At 46.6% G+C, this 24,930-nt stretch overlaps 1 protein-coding gene across 4 annotated transcripts in view; it reads right to left on the bottom strand.

The window, feature by feature from the left end:
• The window catches only part of prkg1b (protein kinase cGMP-dependent 1b), a 977,647-nt gene that overhangs the window by 606,896 nt on the left and 345,821 nt on the right, over positions 1-24,930 (bottom strand). For all 4 annotated transcript variants that reach the window (XM_038822053.1, XM_038822054.1, XM_038822051.1 and 1 more), the window contains exon 3: positions 14,074-14,187. In XM_038822053.1, the coding sequence (XP_038677981.1) occupies positions 14,074-14,187 (114 nt within the window). The remainder of the gene's footprint in view (positions 1-14,073; positions 14,188-24,930) is intronic.

Genomic DNA, 24,930 nt, shown 5'->3' with positions numbered 1-24,930 from the left:
GTAAGTTTGCAGATGACACAAAAGTCGGTGGTGTTGTTGATAGTGAGGAGGATAATCTTGGGTTACAGACTGATATTGATCAGCTGCAAAGTTGGGCAGAGCAGTTGTAGATGGAATTTAATCCTGATAAGTGTGAGGTGATGCATTTTGGGAGGTCTAATAGGGGTAGAACATAACAATGAATGGTAGATTCTTAGGGAGCATTGAGGAACAAAGGGACCTTGCTGTACAAGTCCCTGAAGGTGGCAGCTCAGGTAGATAGGATTGTGAAGAAGGCGTAAAGAATGCTTGCCTTCATTAGCCAGGCATAGAATATAGCAGCAGGGGGATCTTGGAACAACTTTATAAAACAATGGTTAGGCCGCAGATGGAATATTGTGTGCAGTTCTGGTCAACACACTATCGAAAGAATGTGATTGTACTGTAGGAGGCGCCAAGGAGATTCAGCAGGATGATGCCTGGAATGGAAAGTTTCAGCTCTGCGGAGAGAATGGATAGGCTGGGTTTGTTTTCCCTGGAGCAGTGGAGACTGAGGGGAGATAAAACTTTGAGAGGCACAGATAGGATAGATTGTAAGAATAATTTCCCCATGACAGATGTGTTTTGGACCAGTGCGCATAGGTTTAAGGTGAGGAGTACATGATTTAGAGGGGACCTGAGGAAACATTTTTTCACCCAGAGGGTGGTGGAAATATGGAACCAACTACATCACAACAGTTATGAAGCATCTGGACAAGCACTTAAATTACCAAGGCATAGTACGTTATGGACTAAGTGCTGGTGATTGTTATTTGATGGTTGGCATAATGGAGCAAAGGGCCTGTATCTGTGCTGTATGACTCTGTGACAATGGCAATAGATTATCCCTTGGATAAAGTGCTAACATTGAAAGGATAGCTCAGTGTGTGGTGCAGAGATAATGGCCAGGATTCTCCAATCCTGCGGCCAAGTTCTGATGCCGGCGTGAAAAGTGGCGCAAGCCACTCAGTCAACTGGCCTTAACTGTCAGGCATCCACCCCTTCCTAGGGAAATAGCATGACGCCGGAGTGGTGTTCGCAGCTCCGGTGCCCAAAAGCCGGTGCGCCACGGCTAGCGCCGGAGAATTGGCAAGCCGGCGGCATGGCGCGATTCTCGCAACACCCTTCTCCCCCCGGCGATTCTCCGACCCGTCGTGGGGTCGGAGAAACGTGGCCAATTTGTTTCAACTCTCCCCATGCTTTCATTTATTCTTTTCAAAACAGCTCAGGTGCCTTTTAGTCTGTTTGAAAGGCTTGACAGATGCCTGAGCTTTTGGCTGTCTTCAAAGGCACAAATGGATTCTGTACTACAGGGTTTGTTTACACAGCTGTTCTAGGAAATTTGATGGCTTGGCTGCCTTACAAAACATTAATGGATTCTTCACTGCAGGGTTTATTGACATTGGTGTCCCAGAGAATGTGTGTTCAATGGCTTTGACATATTTATGAATTTCGGAAACGGACATTGGTTTTAAGTCCATTTTCAAAAACATTTGTTTATTTTGACTAATAGTGTAAATATGAAATAAAATCAGAAAATGCTGGAAAGACTCAGCAGGTGAGGGAGCATCCTTCGGCAGAGAAACAGAGTTAACAGTTTAGCGAATAGCTTTCATCAGAGCTAACCACTTCTGTTCCATACAGAAACTTTTCCCCCTTCAGTCGCTGAATTCCTTTCAATAACAAATCATTGTTAATTCCTCTGAAGGAATCATAAAATGGTTACAGCACAGAACGTGGCCATTTGGCACCTGCCAGCTCTCTGCAAAAGCAAATCAATTAGCCCCATTCTATTGCAAGTTCATGGGAGCCTGCAAATAATTTATCTTCAGAATCTTCTCCAATTCCCTTATGAAAGCCACCATTGACTCTTCCTTCAGTGCACTCCAGGTTCTAACCACTCACCACTTAATTAAGTTTTCCCTCATGTCGCAATCGGTTCTTCTGTCAATCACCTTAAATCTACCCTTTGGTTGTCAATACTTCTGCAATGGGAATAATTTCTCACCATATCTACTCTATCCAGAACACTCATGACTTTTAATCCCTCCATCAAAATTCCTCTCAACCTTATAAGGAGAACAACATGGTTTCTCTAACCAGTCCATGTCACTAAAATTTTCTCATCCCTGGATCCATTCTTGCAAATATTCTTGGCATCGCCTCAGAAGCCTTCACATAAAGTGTGGTGCCCGGAATTGGACACAATAGGTGGGATTTTCTGACCGTTCTTACCGGTGATAGCCTCTCATCCTGCAGATGGTGACCACGCCCACGCCCCCCCCCCCCCCCCCCCCCCCCCCACCCCCGGCCCCCTACACACACCTGCCGCCACATATTCCCCAGCAGCAGAGGATGTGAACACAGTGGAAGGACTTGAAAATCCCACCATCAGCCAATGGTGGGCACATGCACCCAATACTCAAGTTGAGGCCGAATCAGATTTTTTAAAGTAAAGATTCATCATAACTTCCTTGGTTCTGTATTCTATGCTTCTGTTTAGCAAGTCCAGGATCCCCAACACCTTCAATAGTTTATGCATATATACACCCAGGCGCCTTTGTACTGGAGTCCCTTTTCGAACTGTACAATTGAGCTTTACATGGCCGGAATTCTCTTTGTGATTTACCTTTCCCGCCGGCAGTATAGCCCTGCTATACTGCTGGGTTTTCCGGCGGCATGGGGTGGTTCAATGGGAAATTCCATTGACAAGCCGCGGCGGGAAGATAGAATCCCACCACCAGCGAATGACACGCCGCCCACAAACACGCGACTGGGGGATGGGAGAATGCTGCCCATTGTCTCTCCTCATTCTTCCGACCAAAATGTATCACTTCACAATTCTCTGCATTAAATTCCATCTGCCATGTGTCTGCCCATTCCACCGACCTGCCGATGTCCTCCCAAAGTCTGTCAATATCCTCCTCACAGTTCACAATACTTCCAAGTAAACGAACAACATAATTATGTTCAATGGTTATGAGGCGAGGTTCACTGAACATAATTATCCTAATGTAATGGAAATATCAAAATCAGTTTTCCCTCCAGTGCAGGTCCACCCACACCATCAGTGAGGATAGACAGCCTCACCCAGCTTCAATATTTTCCCTTGTACACATTTCTGGACACAGGCCTGCCCTTTGGGTAGCTCAGATCTGCCAAATTGATTGGGTTATTAAAGGGAGGGAAGCTCACAAAGGTTTCATTTTTAAATGGGGTTCATTGTTTTTCTGCCTTATGCTGCAAGGAAGTATGAACATAATTTTTTTTTAAATAAAAGCTCCGCCTAAAAGCAATAACTGCTTGAAGATCTTACCGAAGGAGGTGCAAGTGAATGAGCACGGCAACCAAATAATATGCATCGATGTGAATGAAGTTCCACTCTGCATGATGTAAGTAGCCACTCTGCATGATGTAAGTAGCCACTCTGCATGATGTAAGTAGCCAAGTGGGCGAATACCATCTTAAAGGTCTATTGTGGCAGCCAATAAATATGAAAGAAGCTCAATGCAATCAAGGGAATGCTAAGGTAGATGTACCCAACTTGGCAACATGCTTACTCTGTAGATATAGAAGACATGGACCCAATATAAATGGCCACTCCTTTAAGTACAAAGATAACTTTTAACTTGTTTACATATAATTGTCGAGCATAATTGCAGTTGGGCACAATAATCATTTACTCGCAGCTGTGCAAAGTTCAACCTTTAATGAGTGGAACTACCAGTCTAGTTGGTTTGTAATGGCTAGGAACACAGAATGATGCAGTACTGGGCAGTCGGTTATGACATAGTGGGCTTAGTTAATTGTTAACATCTTCCTAAATGTGCTCTGCTTACAGATTAAGACACTACACAAAGCCGGGACCAACCCAGGCATGTGCCCAGTCAGTTCAAGCAGTCCACCCTCGGAAATAACATGGGCCAGGATTCTCCGAGCCTCCGTGCCGCAATTGCACGCGGTGCACGGGCACAGTATGGGACGTCAGACAGGCCATCGGATCCGACGTCTTCCCACGATTCTCCGACGACTGGAGAATCACCGCCAGTTGCGCGCGGTTGATGTGGCGCTGGTTGGGAGCTGATGAAAGAGGCCACCGTGGCGATTCTCCGCGTACGACCGGCCGAGTTCCCGCCGGCTTGGTTCACATATGGTTCCGCCCAGCGGGAGCTCGGAGTCGCGGCTACAGTGGCCGCCCTGGTGGGGGACGGGGAATCTGTCACCGGTGGGGGCCTCCACGACGGCCAGGCCCGCGATCGGGAGCCACCGATCAGCGCGCGCGTGATCTGGGGGAGCCTACTTCTTCAGCGCCAGCCCGCTGTGTGGGTCCGCCATGCTGGCGCCGCAGGCAGCCGCCACACGCATGCCCGGACCCATGGCCCCTTATCGGCAGCCGGAGTTGTGTGGAGCACTCCGGGGCTCTGCTAGCCACCTTAAAAGCGGAGAATCACTCCGGACTTTCTAGAAAAATGTCCGGAGTGATTTGCGCACGTTTTCTTGCGGGCGTGGGTATACAGCCCCATTATTGGAGAATCCTGCCCATTGTTTTTTTTGGTTACAGGTCTGTGAATGAGATTGGCAAGAAAAAGCTTGAAATGAGGTGCCACCAGAGGGTAATTATTCCCCCATTTAAGGTTATCCATCTCACACTGACACACTTTCTTAATCCTTAGTTTAGCCTCTATGTTTGTCAATCCTATTTCACTTTGAAGGCACTTTGGGAAGTGTTGTAAGTCCTCCTTCATTTCTCTTCTTCCAGCTTCTTCTGAAAGTAAACAGGCCAGAGCAAGTGGCATCACAGGTCAGGTACTTCACAGTTAATTACATCAAGCAGTCTATCTAGCTGGAGGACAGAGTGTGAGTCATGAGTTTGAGGAACGTAAACCAAGTTTTCCAAAATTAAAAAGCAACCAGTGCAGGTAAGAGGGAAGACAAGGAAATATCGGGTTAGGATGAGAGTCTGCAGTCTCTACATTTGCCATATAGGTGAGAAATTGGTATTGAAGCATTTTGTATGTTCTTCAAGATGCCTTCTCACAAAAGTCAGACTTGCACAGTTGGACCGTGGCTCTTAATGTTGTTGGAACTTCTCATAATCTTACAGCCAGGCACTCAATGCTACAACTATCTCCATAGGGCTACATCAACTTGTCCTCCATGTCACAGAGGACTGAAGACACAGTCATGGATTGTATAGTAGTTTAAGCACGCCTCGTAGACTCACAATGGGAAGCGCATGCATAGATTTCACACCATATAACTGATGGAAATAATACAATACAAACATGCACAAGGCATTCGTCTGACAAGGGCGATGGAAAGGTAAAAATTCTGATAAACTGATCTGGAAGGGGGAATCTGTGATCTCTCCTTGAGTGAAAAAGTGTTGTGGTTTTAAAACTAAATCAAAGGCCCAGATTTTCACTATAATGGAGAGGCTTACCATTGTGGCGAAAATCTGAGAATGGCCAGAAATTCTCAGTCCCTCTCCCAAAAACACCATTTTCTATCTTTCCATGTGTAGGTCTGGAGCTGAGCTGGAGTTCACGTACGCACAGTTTGCAGAGGCAGCTGACCAATTAATTCATCAGGTGCCTCCACTAAAGTAGGGTTTTTGTGGGCCAAGTGAGTGAAATCAGAAGTGTGCAACTCAGGTAAGATTACCATCCTTTGCATGATCAAACCTCCCAAGCTGGCACTGTTGTGTAGCAGACAAAATGGATTATGGAGCCGATGGCTGGACTGTGGAGCAGCCCCCTGACGGAATGATCCCGACAAATGAATCAATATTTCATCTGCCTTCTGCTCTGGCACTTCTAATCGGTTCTTAAACTTTTCACAGTTGCAAAGGAGTTCGAAACCTTGAAATCGCAGAATCTGAGAATTGATACAGAGCAGGAAGAGGCCATTAGGTCCATCTTGTCTGCACCAGCTCTCAAAACGCACATCATGCATTTTCTCTGTACCCCTGCATATTGTTTCTATTCAAATAACCATCCAATGCCCTCTTGAATGCCTTGATTGAATTTGCCTCCACCACACTTCCAGGTAATGCATTCCAGACCTGAACCATTCACTGTGTGAAAAAGTTTTTACTCACGTCACGTTTGCTTCTTTTGCAAATCACTTTAAATCTGTGCTCTCACATTCTTGATCCTTTTTCATGAGGGAACAATTTCTCCCTATCTACTCTGTCCAGCCCCCTCATGATTTTGAACATCTCAGCCAAAACTCCTCTCAGCTTTCTTCTCTCAAGGAGAATAGTCCCAACCTCTCCAATCTATCCCCATCACTGAAGTTTCTCAACCCTAGAACCATTGTGAACCTCTTCAGCACTCTTTCCAATGCGTTCACATCCTTGCTATAGTGTGGCACCCAGAACTGTACACAATATTCCAGCTGAGATATAATTCATGTCTTGTATAAATTCAGCATAACCTCCTTGTTCTTGTACTCTATGCCTCTACTAATCAAATAATCCAGACAAGGTGGGCTGATAGTTAAGGCATATGGTAGGCAATAGATAACTAACAAGTGTCAACATTCTGAATGATATTTCTGTAGTTAGAAACCATCTGAGCCTTTGGAGTCCCATCACTTTTCTGTTCATATTTGCATTTAGATTGATATGTGGATTCCTGTAACTCCTCTAGGTACAACTATGGACTCACAGAACTTTCACAGCTGCAACATGCAAGGCATCAGCAATCATCAAGACTTCAGTAAAGTCTCACTGAGCAAGCTGACGAGGGGTTGAACAAGCATGGGGGGAAAAGTGCAAGATTCTTGACGTGGAGGTAGATAAACAACCACTGCCAAAAAACTGTCACCGCAAATTCAACCAATCTAGTTTGATGAATGAGACCAATGTAGGCCAGGTCTGTTGTGCAAGTCATTTGATTACTTTATAAGGGACAAATGTATGCTGAGTTTAACCTTGTCCAGCAATGGGTAACTCAATTTAACTATTGAAATGCAGATGGAGCTCACCTGTGGCACTGTCGCCTTCCTACTGCAGGCTTTGGAGCCTGACAAGTTAGGTGTGTCCAACGTTATGCCCTGCATGTGTCACCAGCAATGCTCCACATTAGTGGCCGAAACTTGCGAAGATGGGACTCAGATCCAGAGCATTCTTAAATCTGCCAAAGCTTCAGCTGTTGATCATTGCAGTATTCATCAATGCAGATGGTCAGCAATGCAGATGGTCATTCCAGTGCCAGCATCTACGTTGCTTGCATTTCATGACCAGACATAGGATAATTCCCCAACTAGTTCAAAGAACAATTATAAACTTATGAGCTAATGGATCAAATCTTGCTGGAACTGGGCACTTCATAGTGCATGCCATTAGTTGAAATTCAGCTCCTAAACGTTTTACCCTGTAAAATGCTAGAAGTGCGAGCCAAACAATAGCATAGTGGCATTTGGGGCCTGTATTAATGGAGGAGGGGGACCAATAATATTTCACCCTAACCAATTAAATTTCTAGATGGAGACCAATAATATTTCACCCTAACCAATAAAATTTCTAGATGGAGACAGAAACAGAGGAACAAGGAAAATAAATTTGAGTCAAATCAGATAAAGAGAGAGAAACATCTAAAGGAAAACAAATAATGGATTGAGAGAGGGAGGGAAAATTGACCAAAGTAAACAATATATAAATAATACAATATATAAACTTTTACATTTTCAAAATCCCTGCGAACAGTTTACTGTCTGCAAGAATGAGACACTGGTTTAATTTGTTCCTTTCTGGGTCAAAGAGATTCACAGGCATTGCCTTTATAATGATCATGTAGTTAACAGGGCAGTCATGATGTTAAACATCAGCCCTGGCTTTCTGTAGTGAGTTCAATGGAAAATTAATGTCGAAATCCAGCAAATTCTTAAAACTAACCCGACAGCAAGGGCAAGATGCCATTTGTGTGTGCGATGAGAAACCACTAGATTCTGGAGATTCAGAGCTCACTGCAGATCCTGTCTTTGCCTGAAAGTGCTGGTCATTCCATCATAAATAGCTACATGCCTCAGGAACTCAATTATTCTTCCAGAAAGATTTGAGCCATTGTTTTAGCCCCTGTAGATAGGGATGATTTGACAGTCAGTGACTCCCAACTAATAGCAGCACTGAGAGGTAGCATGGGATAGGGTACCAAGAGCATTTTATACCTGGCCTTCCCTCTATTTCGATAAATAGATCAGAGATCACAATTTGTCAACTTGCTTGGCATTTCTCTACCAAGATTGGTATGAACCAGGTGTTAAATTTAATTTAGGACATTCAAAATTTGACAGCTAAACCCTTATTGGGCAGTAGAGAAAGTTATCTGCTGTGACTCTTGGGAGCAATAAAACCATTCCCCAACCTGCTATTACAACTTACTAAAAGGTCAAATGTTGCAAATATTCTAAATATTTCTGTGTATGCAACATGAATGAGTTCCAGTGGACAGTAAAAATAGGTTTATTTTTCAAGCATTTCATTAAACCGCTTTCTTCCCGCTCGCAAGTTTTGAAGGCACAATCATGGGAATTATAGCAGTCTTACTGAGATGCTGCAGTCTCATTGGATTGAAGTTCACTAGTGTTATGATCTTGACTTTGAGATTTCTTCTGGTAGAATACATTTTGTGGCGGTATGAATCCGAATGAGATTTTGTGCACATTTTGCACTGATACAGACACAGTATTACGCAAAAAAACTTGTGTGTAATGGTACTTTTAATGTCTCAGACTGTCTAGAGAACTGATAATAAGCACCAAACCGATCAACATCAGCTCGGATTGCCAGTTTATACAATAGGGGGGATTAAAAAAAACAAAAGCCACAGTGGAAATTGTGAAAATCCACTGCCTCATGTGTGTAACACCCCAACTCTGCAAATCCACTGGTTCAACTGCTGATCTCTCCAAACATTTCACTCCACCAACATTCACAACAGGGATTGTTTATCGTAATGTGGGTGGTCCTCAGGATAACCAACTCAATTGGAGATTCCGCACACAATGCACACACAAACTCACACAGACACATGGTGAGCACAACACACAGCAAGAAAATAAAAAAGGACAAATAATACAAATCAATAAAAGAATTTAAAATATGCAAGTTAACAAGTCAGCAATTCTGAAGCTTTCCACAGGCATTTGAGTGGAGGCTGAAGGACAAATTCCAGCCGTGTCACTGGATAGTCATCTCAATTTTCTCCACTCTGTGTTTAGGAATATAGGGCAGGAGTGGGCATTCAGTACCTCTGGCCAGTTCAGCCATTCAATGAGATCATGGTTGATCAGGCCGGTTAAGTTCAATTAGCTCGACAGCTAATTTGTGACTCAGAGCAAGGCAAGCAGCACGGGTTCAATTCCTGTACCAGCTGAGGTTATTCATGAAGGCCTTGCCTCCTCAACTGTGCCTCTCGCCTGAGGTGTGGTGATCCTCAGGTTAAATCACCACCAGTCAGCTCCTACCCCTCAAAGGGGAAAGCAGGCTGTCTGGGACTATGGCGACTATACCTTTACCTACCGGTTGATCAGTAACCCAGTTCCATATCTTTCTCCCATGTCCCTCAATACTTTTGGATAGTAAAAAGTCTAACAATCACTGGCTCAAAATTAACAACCGATCGAGCATCAAAAGAACTAATGAAATGTTGGTCTCTATATCATGAAGACTTGGAGCCAAGTCATACTTCAGCTATGTTTAAGACCTGGTCGGACTACAAATTCTGTGGTCAACATATCCAATACAGAGTCCAAAGGTAGCAATCCTCAGTCATGCTTTCCATTCTATCTACGACCTCACATAATTCCTACTTTATGAATTTATGTATGTCTTTTTTAAATTCAAGCTCAAAAGTTAAACCATTCATCGATTACACATATTTAAGCATTCATTCAACAACTAATTGCCTGAGTTTACAGTTAACATAGGAGTGGGAGTAGGCCACTTAGCGATTAAGCCTGCTCCGCCATTCAACTAGATCTTGGCAGATCTTCTTCTCCTTCAACACCATTTTCCCACATTATCCCCATATCCCTTGGTATCTTTAATATCTAGAAATCTATCAATCTGCCTTGCACAAACTCATTGATTGAGCCTCTACAGCCCTCTGAGATAGAAAGAGAATTCCAAACATTCACCACGCTCTGAGTGAAGAAATTCCTCCTCATCTCAGTCCGAAATGCCCGATCTATTATTCTGAGACTGTGTTCCCTGATTCTAGAATCCCTGCGAGGGGCAATAGCCTTCCTGCATCTAGTCTGTCAAGTCATTGAAGAATTTTGTACACTTCAATTAACTCAGTGTAGACCCAGTCTTCTCAACCCCCTCCTCATCTCTCTCTCCAGTTAATTTTACAGCAACCAGTCAAGGGAAATGAGATGTGTGATTAATCACGTGACCCAATGTTCCAAACAGATCCTCAGAATTTGACTGGGAGGTTTGGGCGTAAACGAGACACAGTGGATGGGATTCCCTGTCCTGAGGCTAAGTGTTGACGCCGTCGTAAACGCCGTCGTGTTTCACGATGGCGTCAACAGGCCCCAAGGAGCAGCGATTCCAAGCCCCTCAGTTGGCCAGCACGGCACTGGAGTGAATCACGCCATTCCAGCTACCGATGCCAGTGTCAAATGGGCGGCGAGGGTCTGCGCATGTGCGCTGCAACCGGCGCCCATGCACGCATGCGCAGTGCAACCGGCACGATTGCGCGCATGCGCGGTGGCTTCCTTCTCCGCACCAGCCCCAACGCAACATGGCGTAGGGCGGCAGGGGCCGTCGCGGAGCAAAAGCGGCCTCCAGCCCGAGAGGCCAGCCCACAGATCAGTAGGCTCCGATCGCGGGCCAGGCCACAGCGGAGCCCCCCCTCCCCCCTCCCCCCCCCACCCCCCCTCCGGGGGTTGGACCCCCCCTCCCCGCACCAGTCCACTCCCGGAAGGATGCATGCTGAGGTCCCGCCTGGTAAAACCACACGTGGACAGCGCCGCCGGGACTTGGATTTTTCTTGCGGCCACTCGGCCCATCCCGGGTGGAGAATCGTCGGTGGGGTGGGGGGGGTGGGGGGGGGGGGGGGGGTGGGGGGGGGGTGGGGGGGGGGCACCGCGCGATTCGCGTCCGGTGATTCTCCGGCCCGGCGTGGGCTGTGAGAATCCCGCCCAGTACACTCGCCCTTCAAACAACACTCTTTAATGCTTCTTTTCTAGTTCTGTAAGAATACCAACATGAGTGAAGAAGATGTACTTGATCAAGGGAGGCGTAGTGAAGTGGCATTGTCACTTGACTAGTAATCTAGAGACCCTGGGTAATGCTCTGAGGACCTGGGTTTGAATCCAACCAAGGCAGTTGGTGGAATAAAATCTGGAATTTTAAAAAGTCTAACGATGACCATGACACCATTGTCAATTATCGTAAAAACTCATCTGGTTCACTAATGTCCTTTAGGGGAGGAAAACTGTCATCCTTACCCGGTCTGGCCTACATGTGACTCCAGATCCACAGCAATGTGGTTGACTCTTAAATGCCCTCATGGATGGGCAATAAATGCTGACCCAACCAGCGATGCCCACATCCCATAAACGAATAAAGAATAAAAAAGAAGCAGTATCACTCACTCATCCCTTGCCAAGCACTAGAGTAGAAACAGGCATCCCAATGACTTGAGATGGAGGTGAAGCAACAAACAATTGCGAGAAGGTAGCACTGACCAAAAAGTCCAAGGGTTGAATATCCAGAGGATCATCATTCATCATATATATGCAAAAGAAGATTGGCCTGCAGCTGAATAGTTGGCTCTGCCAGTCATTTGCTCGTAGTTGCTACTTGTGATATTGAAGATATAGATACGAGTGGCACGGATGTGTTTACAACCCCTGGTGACAGACAACTGTTGGACCTCTTACATGTTGGTAGGTCCTCTTTTCTCCCGAATAAGGCTGAAAGCCGGCCTCCAAAAGTAGCTTGATTTACAGTCCTCCTGTACATGGTCATATCTCTCATCACAATGATGACAGGTAGGTTGATGAGGATTAGGTCAAGTTTGTTACCTCCACCTGATGTCAGCCGAGGCTGATAGCCAATTCCTTTAAGGCTCACTCTGTGATGGAAATACCAAAATACTCTGTGGTGAACATTGAAATGCTGATAAAAAGCCCACTTTCAATTTTATATGAGGTAGTCAGGCAAGGAATAGACCTTGAATTTTTAGGACTGCTATAGTCGATAAAGGCCAATGGTGAGACCTAATTTATTTGGAGTTTTAAAAGCATTTAATTCAGTGTCACATATGCAGCTACTGACTAGGTTATCTGCATTGGGGATTAAAGGTAAACAGTGGGTAAAATAATTTTTGTTCGACCGTGTGGAAGTGGTCACCGTTAATGGGCGATGATCAAATCCAACATGTATGATTTTTGGAGTCCCTCAAGGAAGTGTCTTCGGGCCCCTTTTGTGAAGGCTTATATTAATGACATTTATGGCCAGATTCAGCATAATGCAGTTTTGAAATATGCGAATGACAATAAAATCCATTTGGAAGTTAAGAAAAATAATCAAGGGCTTTCGAGCTCACTTCTCTAGCGTGAACCGTCTACTAATGAGCAATAGTCCAAGGAGTGACAATTTACCTTTAATGTGTCAAAGTGTTCAGTTCTCCATTTTGGTCACAATAATCCTAATTCACAGTATCATGTTGATGGCCAGCCTTCAGCACGTAGAACCAATTGAAATGGATTTGGGTGTGACTATTACAAGTAATTAGATGTTTGCGAATCATGTGGATCAGGCCGAACAGCAAGCAGAACATTTTCTACAAACGCTGAATGCATCCTTTTTGTATTGGGATGTTAATGTTTATCTTAAACTCTGTAAGCAGCTAGTAATCCTACATCTGGAGTATGCACAGTTTGGAATCCACACTTTCCCAGAGATAGACAAACTTATAGAGAGAGTGCAAAGACGCATTAGCAGGAAAATGGAAGTATGAAGGGAACATCTTCTAAGAAGCATTTAGGAATTCTTGGATTACAATTTTTAGAGAAGATTGACTTTTGATTTAGTTCAAGTCTATAAATTGAGACAGGGCCTTACTATCTCTAAGTCTGAACAGTTATTTCCTCGCAATGATAGTATTTTGCGTGGTCATCAGTATACACTGGAGAAATTTGGTTCATGTCTTGATATTCGTTAAAAAAAAAATCACATTGAATTGTTGATACTTGGAATGCTTTGCCTGATTTTATTGCAAATGCTGAAAACGTTGTGACTTTTAGAAGATTTGTTAGAAACATAGTGTGATTCCTCTGTATGTACTGTCTGATGTTGTTGTTTTTGTTTTTAATAGTGTGCCCATGTACTTCACACTGTATGGCAGTGAAGATAAATAAATAACAATAATTATTTTGTATTAGCCTGAATGCAAACTTTTATCACATTGTGTGTATGTGTGTGGTGTGTATGTTTGTATGGCTGGGTGTGTCTGTGTGTTTTCAACAATACTGTATTAAAATTGAGAGAAAAAGAAGTTTTTCAAATTGTGGTGTTTCCAAACAGACCATGCAATGTCTTTGTTTCATATTAAATCTAGTAAATTATACAACAAAATCAAAAATGACTACTATTAAAACTACAATGTGCAGCAGTTACAATTTAAAGAGGATGTTATTAAGGACTGCAATCACAGTATAATTTGCCAATTGCTGCAAATAATCGTTCAAACTAAAGGTTTGTGGAACAAATGATCCTTCTAATTTGAAATTGGAGGACTTAAGGTTATGGTTCTTTGGAAATCCATACCCCACTGCCTCAAATAAAACTCAGAAAGCCTAATTAACTGTCTCCATGAATTCACATTAGGTCCAAGTGGATAATTACAAAATATATATTGCACATCAAACATGACCTATCCAGTTCTTGAGGATTGGGGAAGAATTGTGTGAAATGCAGCTTTGAACATTACACATGGTACATATTTCTTGGGTCACAGAACAAGAAATTAGCAAAGCTATGCAATTATAATGCAATCAGACAGTCAGCACACTGTGCACCAAAGAGGAGCTTACTTTTCACTGTGGCTGTCCTGGTGCAATTGTACAGAATGGCAAGTTCACCGAACACCTTGCCTGGTCCCATGGTGCATAGCTTAACTCCTTCTTTTGTCACTTCAACCTTGCCTTCTGAAAGAAAAAGAAAAAGCACACACTGTTGTTTCCTGCTTTATCTGAACACAGTTCAAGAGTTTCAAATGAAAATGTAAACTATACAAGGTTCAATTTCCCAAATCTCCACTCCCAGCACAGGCTTGGAATATATTATTAAATTGCAGGTCCCCATCATGCAATTTTCTGTCCCGTAGCTGAAGCAGAGTAATATTGACCCTCTATTCCATAGTTTCCAGATAGTCTCTTGTATATTAATGTGCATTTATGCATTATATAAATTTGTCGGCTCTTAATGTGCTTAATTATAGAGATAGAAAGTGTGCACACACGATACATGGCTACATTAATTGAGTTATTGGAAGCACACTGAAAACAGTACAACTCTTCATAGCACGATTCATAATTGTAATTTTTCACAAGGAAGGAAGGCTTCAAGGTTTTCTATGAACGCATATAATGATTCATTTATCTTTGTAATATCACAGTGCTATGTGACCAAAATAGCTCTCTTTTCATTATAGATGGCTCCTTCATTTTTCTGTTCAAACTTGTCTGTTGCAAATAGGCAAACCGCAGATAATTTGATAAGAGCAGCAATCTTCAACTCAAGCTATTTGACATACGAGTTTTAAAATTTAAGAAAGAATATTTTAACAGCAATCAAATCACATTGACACTGATTGAGGTCACTGATAAGTAGGACAAATTCTAAACACTCCTCACTGTCCATGAGGAAACTCACCAGCCAGTAGCACATTGTGTTATGAGATAATAGTTGCAGAGAAACTACACAAAATCTTTGATTCCCAGTTTGTGCTGTATCAGCTGAAAGGCTGTGATTGAAGGAAGAAATCAACCCAAGATCCTGGGCGGGATTATCGATCCGAAGGCTAAATGTTGGTCATAAATGCCATTGTGTTTCCCGACGGCGTCAACGTGGCCCCAGGATCAGCAACTCTGACCCCTACAGGGAGCCAGCACGGCACTGGAGCGACCCACACCGCTCCAGCTGCCAATCCCCGGTGTCAAATGGGGGCCGCGGGTCTGTGCGTGCACAGTGGGGCCGGCGCCAATGCACGCCTGCGCAGTGGCTCCCTTCTCCGCACCAGCCCCGACGCAACATGACGTAGGGCTACAGGGGCCAGCGCGGAACAAAAGAGGCCCCCAGTCTGAGAGGCCGGCTCGCCAATCGGTAGGCCCTGATCATGGGCCATGCCACAGCGGAGGCCCCCATAGGGGTCAGAGAATCAGCGGACCGGCGACAGGGCAGCGTGGCGCAATTCGCGCCAGTCCCGGCGATTCTCCCGCCGGGCCCCGGGGTGAGAGAATCCCGCCCCCTGAGTCACAATCACAAGCTCATTGATCACCGCTGATAGGACATACATGTGGATGGGAAAGGGTGATCAATCACTATCTATGCCTCATGGTCCCTGCATGGAGGGTTTCTGCCATTTGTGGAAACACACAAGAAGATCAATTAGGACCTTTAGAAGAGAAACTGAAGGGAGGGAAAACATGGGGGAAATCCAAAGATTTCCAGAGGCACTGAGCACCGAGGTTCGATAGTTGGAGTTCAGCTCTGGCTGTTTACCAGAGTCCCACACTATAATCTAAAGCAGATCGCAATACATCCGTCACTGGAAAACACTAAACAAGTTCAAGTCACAAAGCAGACCTTACACCTACTGGTCCTCACAGACTTAATGCCAGAAATTCCTTTCAATCCATTTTCACATCTGAAGTGGGGACAATATGGAACATTCCACTCAACCAGAAGGCTGAGGTCAGCCTGAAATTTGATCCTGGTCCTCATCACAACTTACTTGCTGAGATGCAAGTTTCTGTCATTACTCCCCGAAGAGACGGCTATTTTAAAGAAAAGAATACTGCACTCCTGCCATGGAAAGAAGAGTGAGAGAGGGAGTGGTGAGGGGTGGAGGGTGATGGTAGGGGTGTGTGGAGTGATTGTGGATGGAGTGGGTGAGGGGGGGGGCAGGCAATGGGAGAGTTATTGAGTGAAAATTGGAGTCAGGAGAACATTGCAGCTCCTCCTGGGTCCAGAGCAATAATTTCCACCATGTATTTCGTTTGAGCAGAGTAAACCTTTGATTCAGCAATCTTAACACTCTACAAACCTTGGGCACTACATACAGGTGAGGCCTTGTACAATTGCCTGGATGCCATTAGCATCAAAGATTGGTTAAGAGGGGGGAAAAACAGAGCATGAGAGTAAATTTGCAAGTAAAATAAAAGTGGACTGTAAAACATCTTAAAGTATATAAAAAGAAAACGATTGGTGATGACAAATTTAGGTCCCTTACAGTCTGAAACAGGAGAGATTATAATAGAGAACAAGGAAATGACAAAGCAGTTAAACAACTACTTTAGTTTGGTCTTCACAGAGGAAGACACAGATAGCTTCCCAGAAATGAGAAGGAGGAATTGAAGGAAATTAGTATTACTTGAAAAAACAGAACTAAACTCCTTTCAGGTGGGGAAGGTGCCGGGGCCAGATGAATTTACGGCAGGCTTCTAGAAAATATTCACGCCAGCACTGGCCCCATACCTGTGGCAGATGTTTGCAGCCTTGCAGGGAAGGGGCACCCTGCCACGACACCGGCCTAAGCCTCAATATCACTGATACCCAAAAAGGATAAAGATCCGATGGAATGCGGGGTGAATTGGACATTCTGGATTATCTCTCAGTGTACCCAGACAGGCGCTGGAGTGTGGCGACTAGGCTACTTTCACAGTAACCTCATAGCAGCATTAATGTAAGCCTACTTGAGACACTATTAAAGAATATTATTATTATTATAGGCCCATCTCACTACTTAATGCAGAGATAAAGGCCCTGGCGAGATGGAGAGCTGTGTGCCAGAAAGCCTCGGAAGACAAAATGAGCTTTCTCAAGGGCGGGCAGCTAACACCGAACATCAGGCGCCTGCTGAATGTGATAATGATCTCATCTGTGGAGAGAACACCAGAGGTGATTATCTCCCTGGATGCAGAAAAGGCGTCACATCTGTCACCCACCAGCGCAGATACTCACACCTGGGTGTGATTACCTGGACAGCAGACATCTGGGTCACTCACTGGTGAGCAGCTGACAGCTGGTGATTCACAGCAGATTGAGGCAGGGATGTCCCAGGGATACGGCACTTATGGCATTTTGCTGAGCCCCTGACCGATGATGTGTACCTCTTCAGGTTGTGCCTGAGCTGTAGAACTGCAAAGGCAGAGCAGTGAGAATCAGAAAGAGATGACAGCATCCCTCGTCGGACGCCAAGCCGACCTGAGGAGTCCCTTCACCTGTTTGAGGAGATGGTGCCATCACTCCAATGCAACAAGGCGAACACTGCACCCTCAGAGGAGACGTTGGGGCAGACGTGAACTCTGTGGTGGGAATATCCACTCCATGGCTCAGCTCATGACATCCATGGCAGAGGCCCAAGGAGCAGCGCTTCATCTGCATGGTGCAGACGCGTGGGAATCCATGAGTATCAGAGCCAGAGGATGGGAGCTTCTGGATCTCACTCCAGCTGCCCCTCTATCTCATCGAGATGGGTAGGGGCCCCCCCAACAGCCAAAGGGAAGAGGATAGGCATAAGCGCAGCCTGGGGAGAACGTGAAAACTCCACACAGTCAGTCACCCAAGGCCAGAATTGAACCCGGGTCCCTTCAAGGGGATTTACAGAAGTTGAGTGAGTGGACAATCCATGGCATATGCAGCATATCGTGGATTATGTGATGTTATCCACTTGTGATGGAGAAACAAAATGGCAGAGTATAATTTAAATGGTGATAGATTAGAATATATTGACGCATAAAGAGACCTGGGTGTCCCAGTACACCAGATGCTGAAAGCAAGTATGCAGGTACAACAATGGTATGTTGGCCTTCATATCAAGAGAATTTGAGTACAGGAGCAATAATGTCTTACTCTTGCTGTACAGGGCCTTGGTGAAACCACACCTGGAGTATTGTGTGTAGTTTTGGTTTCCTTATCTAAGAAAGGATATATATGCCAACAGAGGTAATGCAGCAAAGGTACACCAGGCTGGTTCCTGATATGGCTGGATTGTCTTATGCAGCAAGATTGGGTTGTCCGTGCCTGTATTAACTGGGATTTAGAAGAATGAGGGGGAAATCTAATTGAAACATATAAAATGTTGACAGGGTTGGACAGACGGGATGCAGGGGTATTGCTTCCTCTCGATGGGGGCTGTGGGGAGGTGGGGGAATCAAGAATCAGGGGTCACTGTCTCAGGATTTAGGGCTGACCATTGAGGACTGAGATGAGGAGATTCCTCATCACTCAGACGTTGGTGAACCTGTGGAATCCTCTACCACAGAAGGCTGTGGAAGCCAACCCACTGAATACATTTAAGAAGGAAGTGGATAGATTTCAGAACTCTAATCGTGTCCAGGAACATGGAGAGAATGCGAGAGTATGACGTTGAGTGAGAGGATCAGCCAGGATCATGTTGAATGACACAGCCAGCTCGAAGGGTCGAATGGCCTCCTCCTGCTCCTATTTCCTAAGCTTCCTCTAAAGTAATCACAAGGAATTATAGGAGAAAAATCAGGGAGCACTTAAATCAAATTGCATGTTTCCTTTTCTTTGGAGATTTTTGTTTATTTGTGAATTGGAACTGGGGGAAAATGACTGGGTGAGGCAGCTGGTCAGGTGCCAAAGCCTCCAGGAGTATGTTCAACCAGAGATGGGGGGGGGGCGGGATTCTCCGAAATGGAGGCAGGGTGTCCACGCCGTCGTGAACGCCGTCGCATTTCACGACAACGCGAAACGGGTGCGGGCACTACCAACTCTGGCCCCCAAGAGCACAGCACTGGAGCGGTTCACGCCGCTCCAGCCTCCCTTCCCGGCCCCAACTGGGTGCCGCAACAACCCGTGCATGCGCAGTGGCGTGCGCCAACCCGCACATGTGCAGTGGCGTCGCGCCAAACCGCGCATGCACGGGGACTTGCCGACGGAACATGGCGCGGGGGTTTAGGGGCCGGCCACGTAACAAAATAGGGCCGGGGCTGGAGAAGCCGGCCCGCCGATCGTTGGGTCCCGATCGCAGGCCAGACCCCATCGGAGGCCCCCCACCCCTCCGGTGAAGGAACCCCCTCCCCCCCCACACAGGCCGCCCTCGACCCTGCGCACAGAGTTCCCGCCAGCTGCGGGCAGGTGCGGACGGCGCTGGCGGGACTCTGCCGGTTCCGCGCGGCCGCTCAGCCCATCAAGACCGGAGAATCAGTGGCCTGGCCATGGACAGCAGCCCACGACCGGCGCCATGCCAAATGCGCCAGCACAAATGGTGTCGGCTCTCCGCTCTTCGGAGAATCGCATGTCGGCGTCGGGGCGGCGTGGCGCGGTTGCAGCAATTCTCCAGCCCGGCGCGGGGCTCGGAGAACCCCACCCGGTAACCTTAGACAAGGCCAAACATTATCAATATTCAGCAAAGGTCCATGTTTTCATTTTCATTTCAAGGGGTCAAGAACAGATGTTGAAGCTTTCATTTGTCAGGAGCCGAATGTTTGAGCTAGTGACCAGACAACCCTTCAAACATAATGCAGATTCAGAATGTAAGATTAGCTCACGTTGTTGCCATTTTATTTCCCGAAAACAGGTTCAATGAGATCTTTTTTTTTAAAGCAAAACAATGTTTATTCTATGAACTCAAGTTCACCTTTTTTCAAACATACAGTGAACATTTTAGCAACCATCAATTCAAATACAACCTCCCCCAAAGACTACAACACTAAGTAATCCTTAATAATTTCCCAAACAACATCCAGAAAACAAAAGACCCTTTTGAAATAGAGATCCGGAGATTTCCGCATCTTTGGAGCGGCCCGACGCTGGAGTGGTTCACGCCACTCCATCACGCCTGGACCCTCCGCCCCACCGGGTAGGGGAGAATCCCGGCCCAGGTTTAAATTCTCAAATGAGAGCAGTTATCCCTTTGAAATCACCCAAATTAACTCTCTTTAGCTTGTAGAGAGATCCATGCACATCTGCTGAATTTCACTGCAGCTCTTCTCTCTGAAAACAAAACTAAACCTCACTCTATAGCAGCCTGCTCAAAAACGAAAATAAAGTAGACAGGCAGCCCAGCTCCACCCACTCTCTGACATCACTGCAGTAATAAACACCCATTTCTTAAAGGTATATCCACTAGAGTTATTCTATTAAAAAAAAACATTTCTTAAAGGTACACCCACTACCGTTATTCTATTTAAAAAAATTATTTTCTTTTAATAAACATTGTATTGAGGTATTTTTTGGTATTATAACAACACAAAAAACAATGTACATGAAACTATAAACATAGTGCAAAAGCCGTCTCCCTCCCTTACAAGTCCCACCTTTATTAACACCCTTCTCTAAGCTAAACTAACCCCCCCTCCCCCCTGCCCTTCTGCTGATGATTAATTTTCCGCTAAGAAGTCGGCGAATAGTTGCCACCTCCGGGCGAACCCTAACAGTGACCTACTTGTCATAATATACACCAGTATATCATGGTGCAGACACACACTGATGGACACACACAGGGACCAATCAACATGTACAAACACCGCAGCCAATCACCAGTTAGAATACACACTATAAAGGCAGAGGGCACCACGGTTCCCGCTCATTCTGGGTGCTGCCTCTGAGTGCAATAAGAACTCATCCAGCCCAGCACAGACTCACAACATGTGCTGAGAGAATCAACTGGTTCGGACAAGGCTTAGGTCTCTAGTTTAAGTTAGCATCATTTAGACCCACAGTCATCGTGTGTTAGTTAGTTAGAAATAGTTAATAAAATTGAGTTGAACCTTCAGCAGTGTTGGAAGTGTCTGTTCATCTCTCAAGTCTACACTAGCCAACACTTCATCACTCAATGTGAACTTGATTTTCTCAAAACAGAGAAAGCTAGCCATGTCCGATAGCCAGGTCTCCGACTTCCCGGGCTTTGAGTCCCTCCATGCTAATATTATCCGTCTCCAGGCTACCAGGGAAACAAAGGCCAGAACATCTGCCTCTTTCTCCTCCTGGATTCCCGGGTCTTCCGACACCCTGAAAATCGCCACCTCTGGACTCAGCGCCACCCTTGTTTTTAACACCGTGGACATGACAGCTGCAACCCCCTTCCAAAATCCCCTAAACTTCGGACATGCCCAGAACATGTGGACATGGTTCGCTGGTCCTCCGGCACATTTTGCACACCTGTCTTCCACCACAAAGAATCTGCTCATCCGGGCCACTGTCATGTGAGCCCGGTGAATGACCTTAAATTGTATAAGGCTGAGCCTGGCAAATGTTGCGGACGTGTTGACTCTACCCAACGCATCCGCCTATAGACCATCCTCTATCTCTCCTCCCAGCTCCTTCTCCCACTTACGCTTCAGCTCCTCGGTCTGTGTCTCCTCTGACCCCATAAGTTCCTTGTAAATGTCCGAGACACTCCCTTCTACCCACCGTCCGGAAACTACCCTGTCCTGAATCCCCCTGAGCGGTAGAAGCAGGAAGGTTGACACCTGTTTACGTAGGAAGTCCCGCACCTGCAGATACCTGAATTTGTTTCCCCTCGCCAACCCAGACTTCTCCTCCAGCGCCCTCATACTTTGAAATCTCCCCTCTACAAACATATCCCCTATCCTCTCAATCCCTGCTTTCTACCATAACCCCCCATCCATACTTCCCGGGGCAAACCGGTGATTATTACAGATTGGGGACCAGACCGATACTCCCTCTGCTCCCACATGTCTCCTCTATTGCCCGCAGACTCTCAGGGCTGCCACCACCACGGGGCTGGTGGAGTGCCATGCCGGCGGGAACGGCAGAGCCGCAGTTACCAATGCCCCCAAACTGGTGCCCTTGCATGAAGCCGCCTCCATACGCTCCCATGCCGACCCCTCCCCCACCACCAACTTCCTGATCATGGGTATATTTGCCGCCCAGTAATAGCTACAAAAATTTGGCAGCGCCACCCCGCCCTCTCCCCGACTCCACTCAAGCATTACCCCCGCCCAGACAAAGCCAGAGATCACTTTGTTGACCCATTTTAAAAAGGACCACGGAATAAAGATGGGGAGATTGAAACACAAGCCGGAATCTCGAAAGGACTGTCATCTTCCCCGTCTGCACCCTCCCAGCTAAAGACAACGGGAGCGCATCCCATCTCTGAAAATTGTCCTTCATTTGGTCTACTAGCCGGGCCAGATTTAATTTATGCAGGCGGTCCCATTCCCGCGCCACTTGAATGCCTAGGTACCTAAAGCTTCCCCCTACTAATCTAAACGGCAGCTCCCCCAATCGCCTCTCCTGTCTCCTGTCCCCTCACCTGGATCGCAAACATCTCACTTTTCCTCATAATTAGCTTATGCCCGATAACCAGCCAAATTCCCCTAGAATCCTCATGATTTCTTCCATCCCCTCTAATGGGTCCGATACATACAGAAGCAGGTCATCTGCACAGAGCGAGACTTTGTGCTCCACCCCCCCCCCCCCCCCCCCCCCCCCCCCCCCAGACGAGTCCCTTCCAGCCCCCTGAGGCTCTATAGCTAGCACGAACAACAGTGGAGAGAGGGGGCATCCCTGTCTCGTCCCCCGGTGCAGTCTAAAATAGTCCGATGTCCCATTTGTCCGTACGCTTGCCACAGGAGCCTGATACAGCAACTAGACCCAGTCAATAAAGCCCCGCCCAAATTCGAACCGCCCCAATACCTCCCACAGATAATCCCGTTCTACCCGATCAAAAGCCTTTTCTGCATCCATTGCGATCACTACCTCCACCTCCCTACCTTGCGGGGGCTCCATAATCACATTTAACAGCCTTCTTACATTGGCCACCAACTGCCTACCATTAACAAACCCCGTCTGGTCCTCCCTAATAACATCCGGAACACAATCCTCAATCCTGGAGGACAACATTTTGGCCAGCACTTTGGCATCCACATTCAACAGGGATATCGGCCTGCATGACCCACAGAGCTCCGGGTTCTTGTCCCGTTTCGGAATCAGCGAAACCGTGGCCTGTGACACCGTCGGGGGCAGCACCCCACTTTCTCGTGACTCATTGAACATCCTCATTAACACCGGCCCTAATATCCCAGCGAACTTTTTATAAAACTCCACTGGGTACCCGTCCGGCCCAACACTATCTCTTCCAACCCGATCGGGGCCCCCAGCCGTTCTACCAGCTCCCCGTCCACCTTTGGGAAATTCAGTCCCTCCAAGAAGTGCCTCATCCCCTCCTGTCCCGTAGGGGGGTTCTGACCTATACACCCTACTGTAGATATCCCTAAACGCCTTATTCACATCTGCTGAATCTCCAACCAGGTTCCCATCTCCGTCATTTACTTTCCCTATCTCCCTGTCTGCCTTCCTTTTTCTAAGCTGCTGTGCAAACATTCTGCTGGCCTTCTCTCCATACTCATAGATCGCCCCTCTCACCTTTCTCCACCGCCCTCCCTGTGGTTAACAAGCCAAACTCTGCCTGTAGCCTCCGCCATTCCCTTAAAAGCCCTGCCTCTGTGGCCTCCACATACTTCCTATCGATCTGTAGTATCTTGTTAACCAGTTGGTCCGTCTCTGCCCTATCCACCTTCTCCCTCTGGGTCCGTATCGAGATCAGCTCCCCTCTGACCACCGCCTTAAGTGCTTCCCAGACCATCACTGCTGAAATTTTCCCGGTGTCGTTGACCGGCAGGTAGTTCTGAATATATTTCCTCAGCCGTTTGCACACCCCTTCGTCAGCCAAAGTCCCATATCTAACCTCCAGTGCGGGCGCTAGTTACTGTCTTTACTAACCTGCAGGTCAACCCAATGCGGAGCATGGTCTGAGGTTGTGATCGCCGAGTACCCCGTGTCCACCACCTCTGCCAGTAAGGCCCTGCTCAAAATGAAAAAATCGATCCGGGAGTACACTTCATCCACGTGTGAGTAGAAGGAGAACTCCTTTCCTCAATCTAATCTGGTCAGTTACTCTAAGGTGCGTCTCCTGCAACATTACCACGTCCGCCTTCAGTCCCCTAAGATGCGCGAACACACGTGCTCTCTTGACCGGCCCATTTAACCCTCGAACATGCCAGGTGATCAGCCTATTTGGGGGGCTCATTGCCCCCCCCCCCCCCCCCCCCCCCGCCTTCGCCAATCAGCCATCCCCTTTTTTGGACCCGCCTGCAGCCCATGCTCCGCGCCTCCACCAGCCCGCCCCCGGGCAGCTTCCGCCCCCAACCTCCTCTCTGTCCCTTGGCCCAAGTCCCTCCCACATCAGCAGAACATTTCCTCCCCCCCCGAGTAACAACACTCTGTAACCCAACCCCTTTGATAAACCAAACATATGCACACCCCACACAGCGCTTCCATGAGCTAGCCCACCCAGCTAGCTTGGTGGCCCCAATCCCTGGCGCCGGATAGTCTCCCACCTATTGTTCCCACCCCACCATTTCCCCCCCCCCCCGCTCATACAAACATACTCCAACATCAAACAGTCCCCACACAATTGCCCGACCGAAAAACACCAAAATCTAAACAAGCACACCTCCATCCTCCAACAGTGCAGCTGAAAACCTTAACTCACTCAGCTCTGTCACTGGTCCCAAATCAATACAGAAGGCATTACAAACAGCTTCCACAAAACGAAAAACGAGAAACTTTTTTTTTAAAGAACAGAGAAACAAAAAGAAAACAAAACATATGAACGCTGCAGAGAGTACCTTTAAGAAATAGGTGTTTATTACTGCAGTGATGTCAGAGAGTGG

The sequence above is a fragment of the Scyliorhinus canicula genome, chromosome 16, assembly GCF_902713615.1.
Source record: "Scyliorhinus canicula chromosome 16, sScyCan1.1, whole genome shotgun sequence".
Lineage (NCBI taxonomy): Eukaryota > Metazoa > Chordata > Chondrichthyes > Carcharhiniformes > Scyliorhinidae > Scyliorhinus > Scyliorhinus canicula.
Note: the sequence above shows the minus strand (reverse complement) of the source record. Positions and strands in the feature narration are given on the sequence as shown.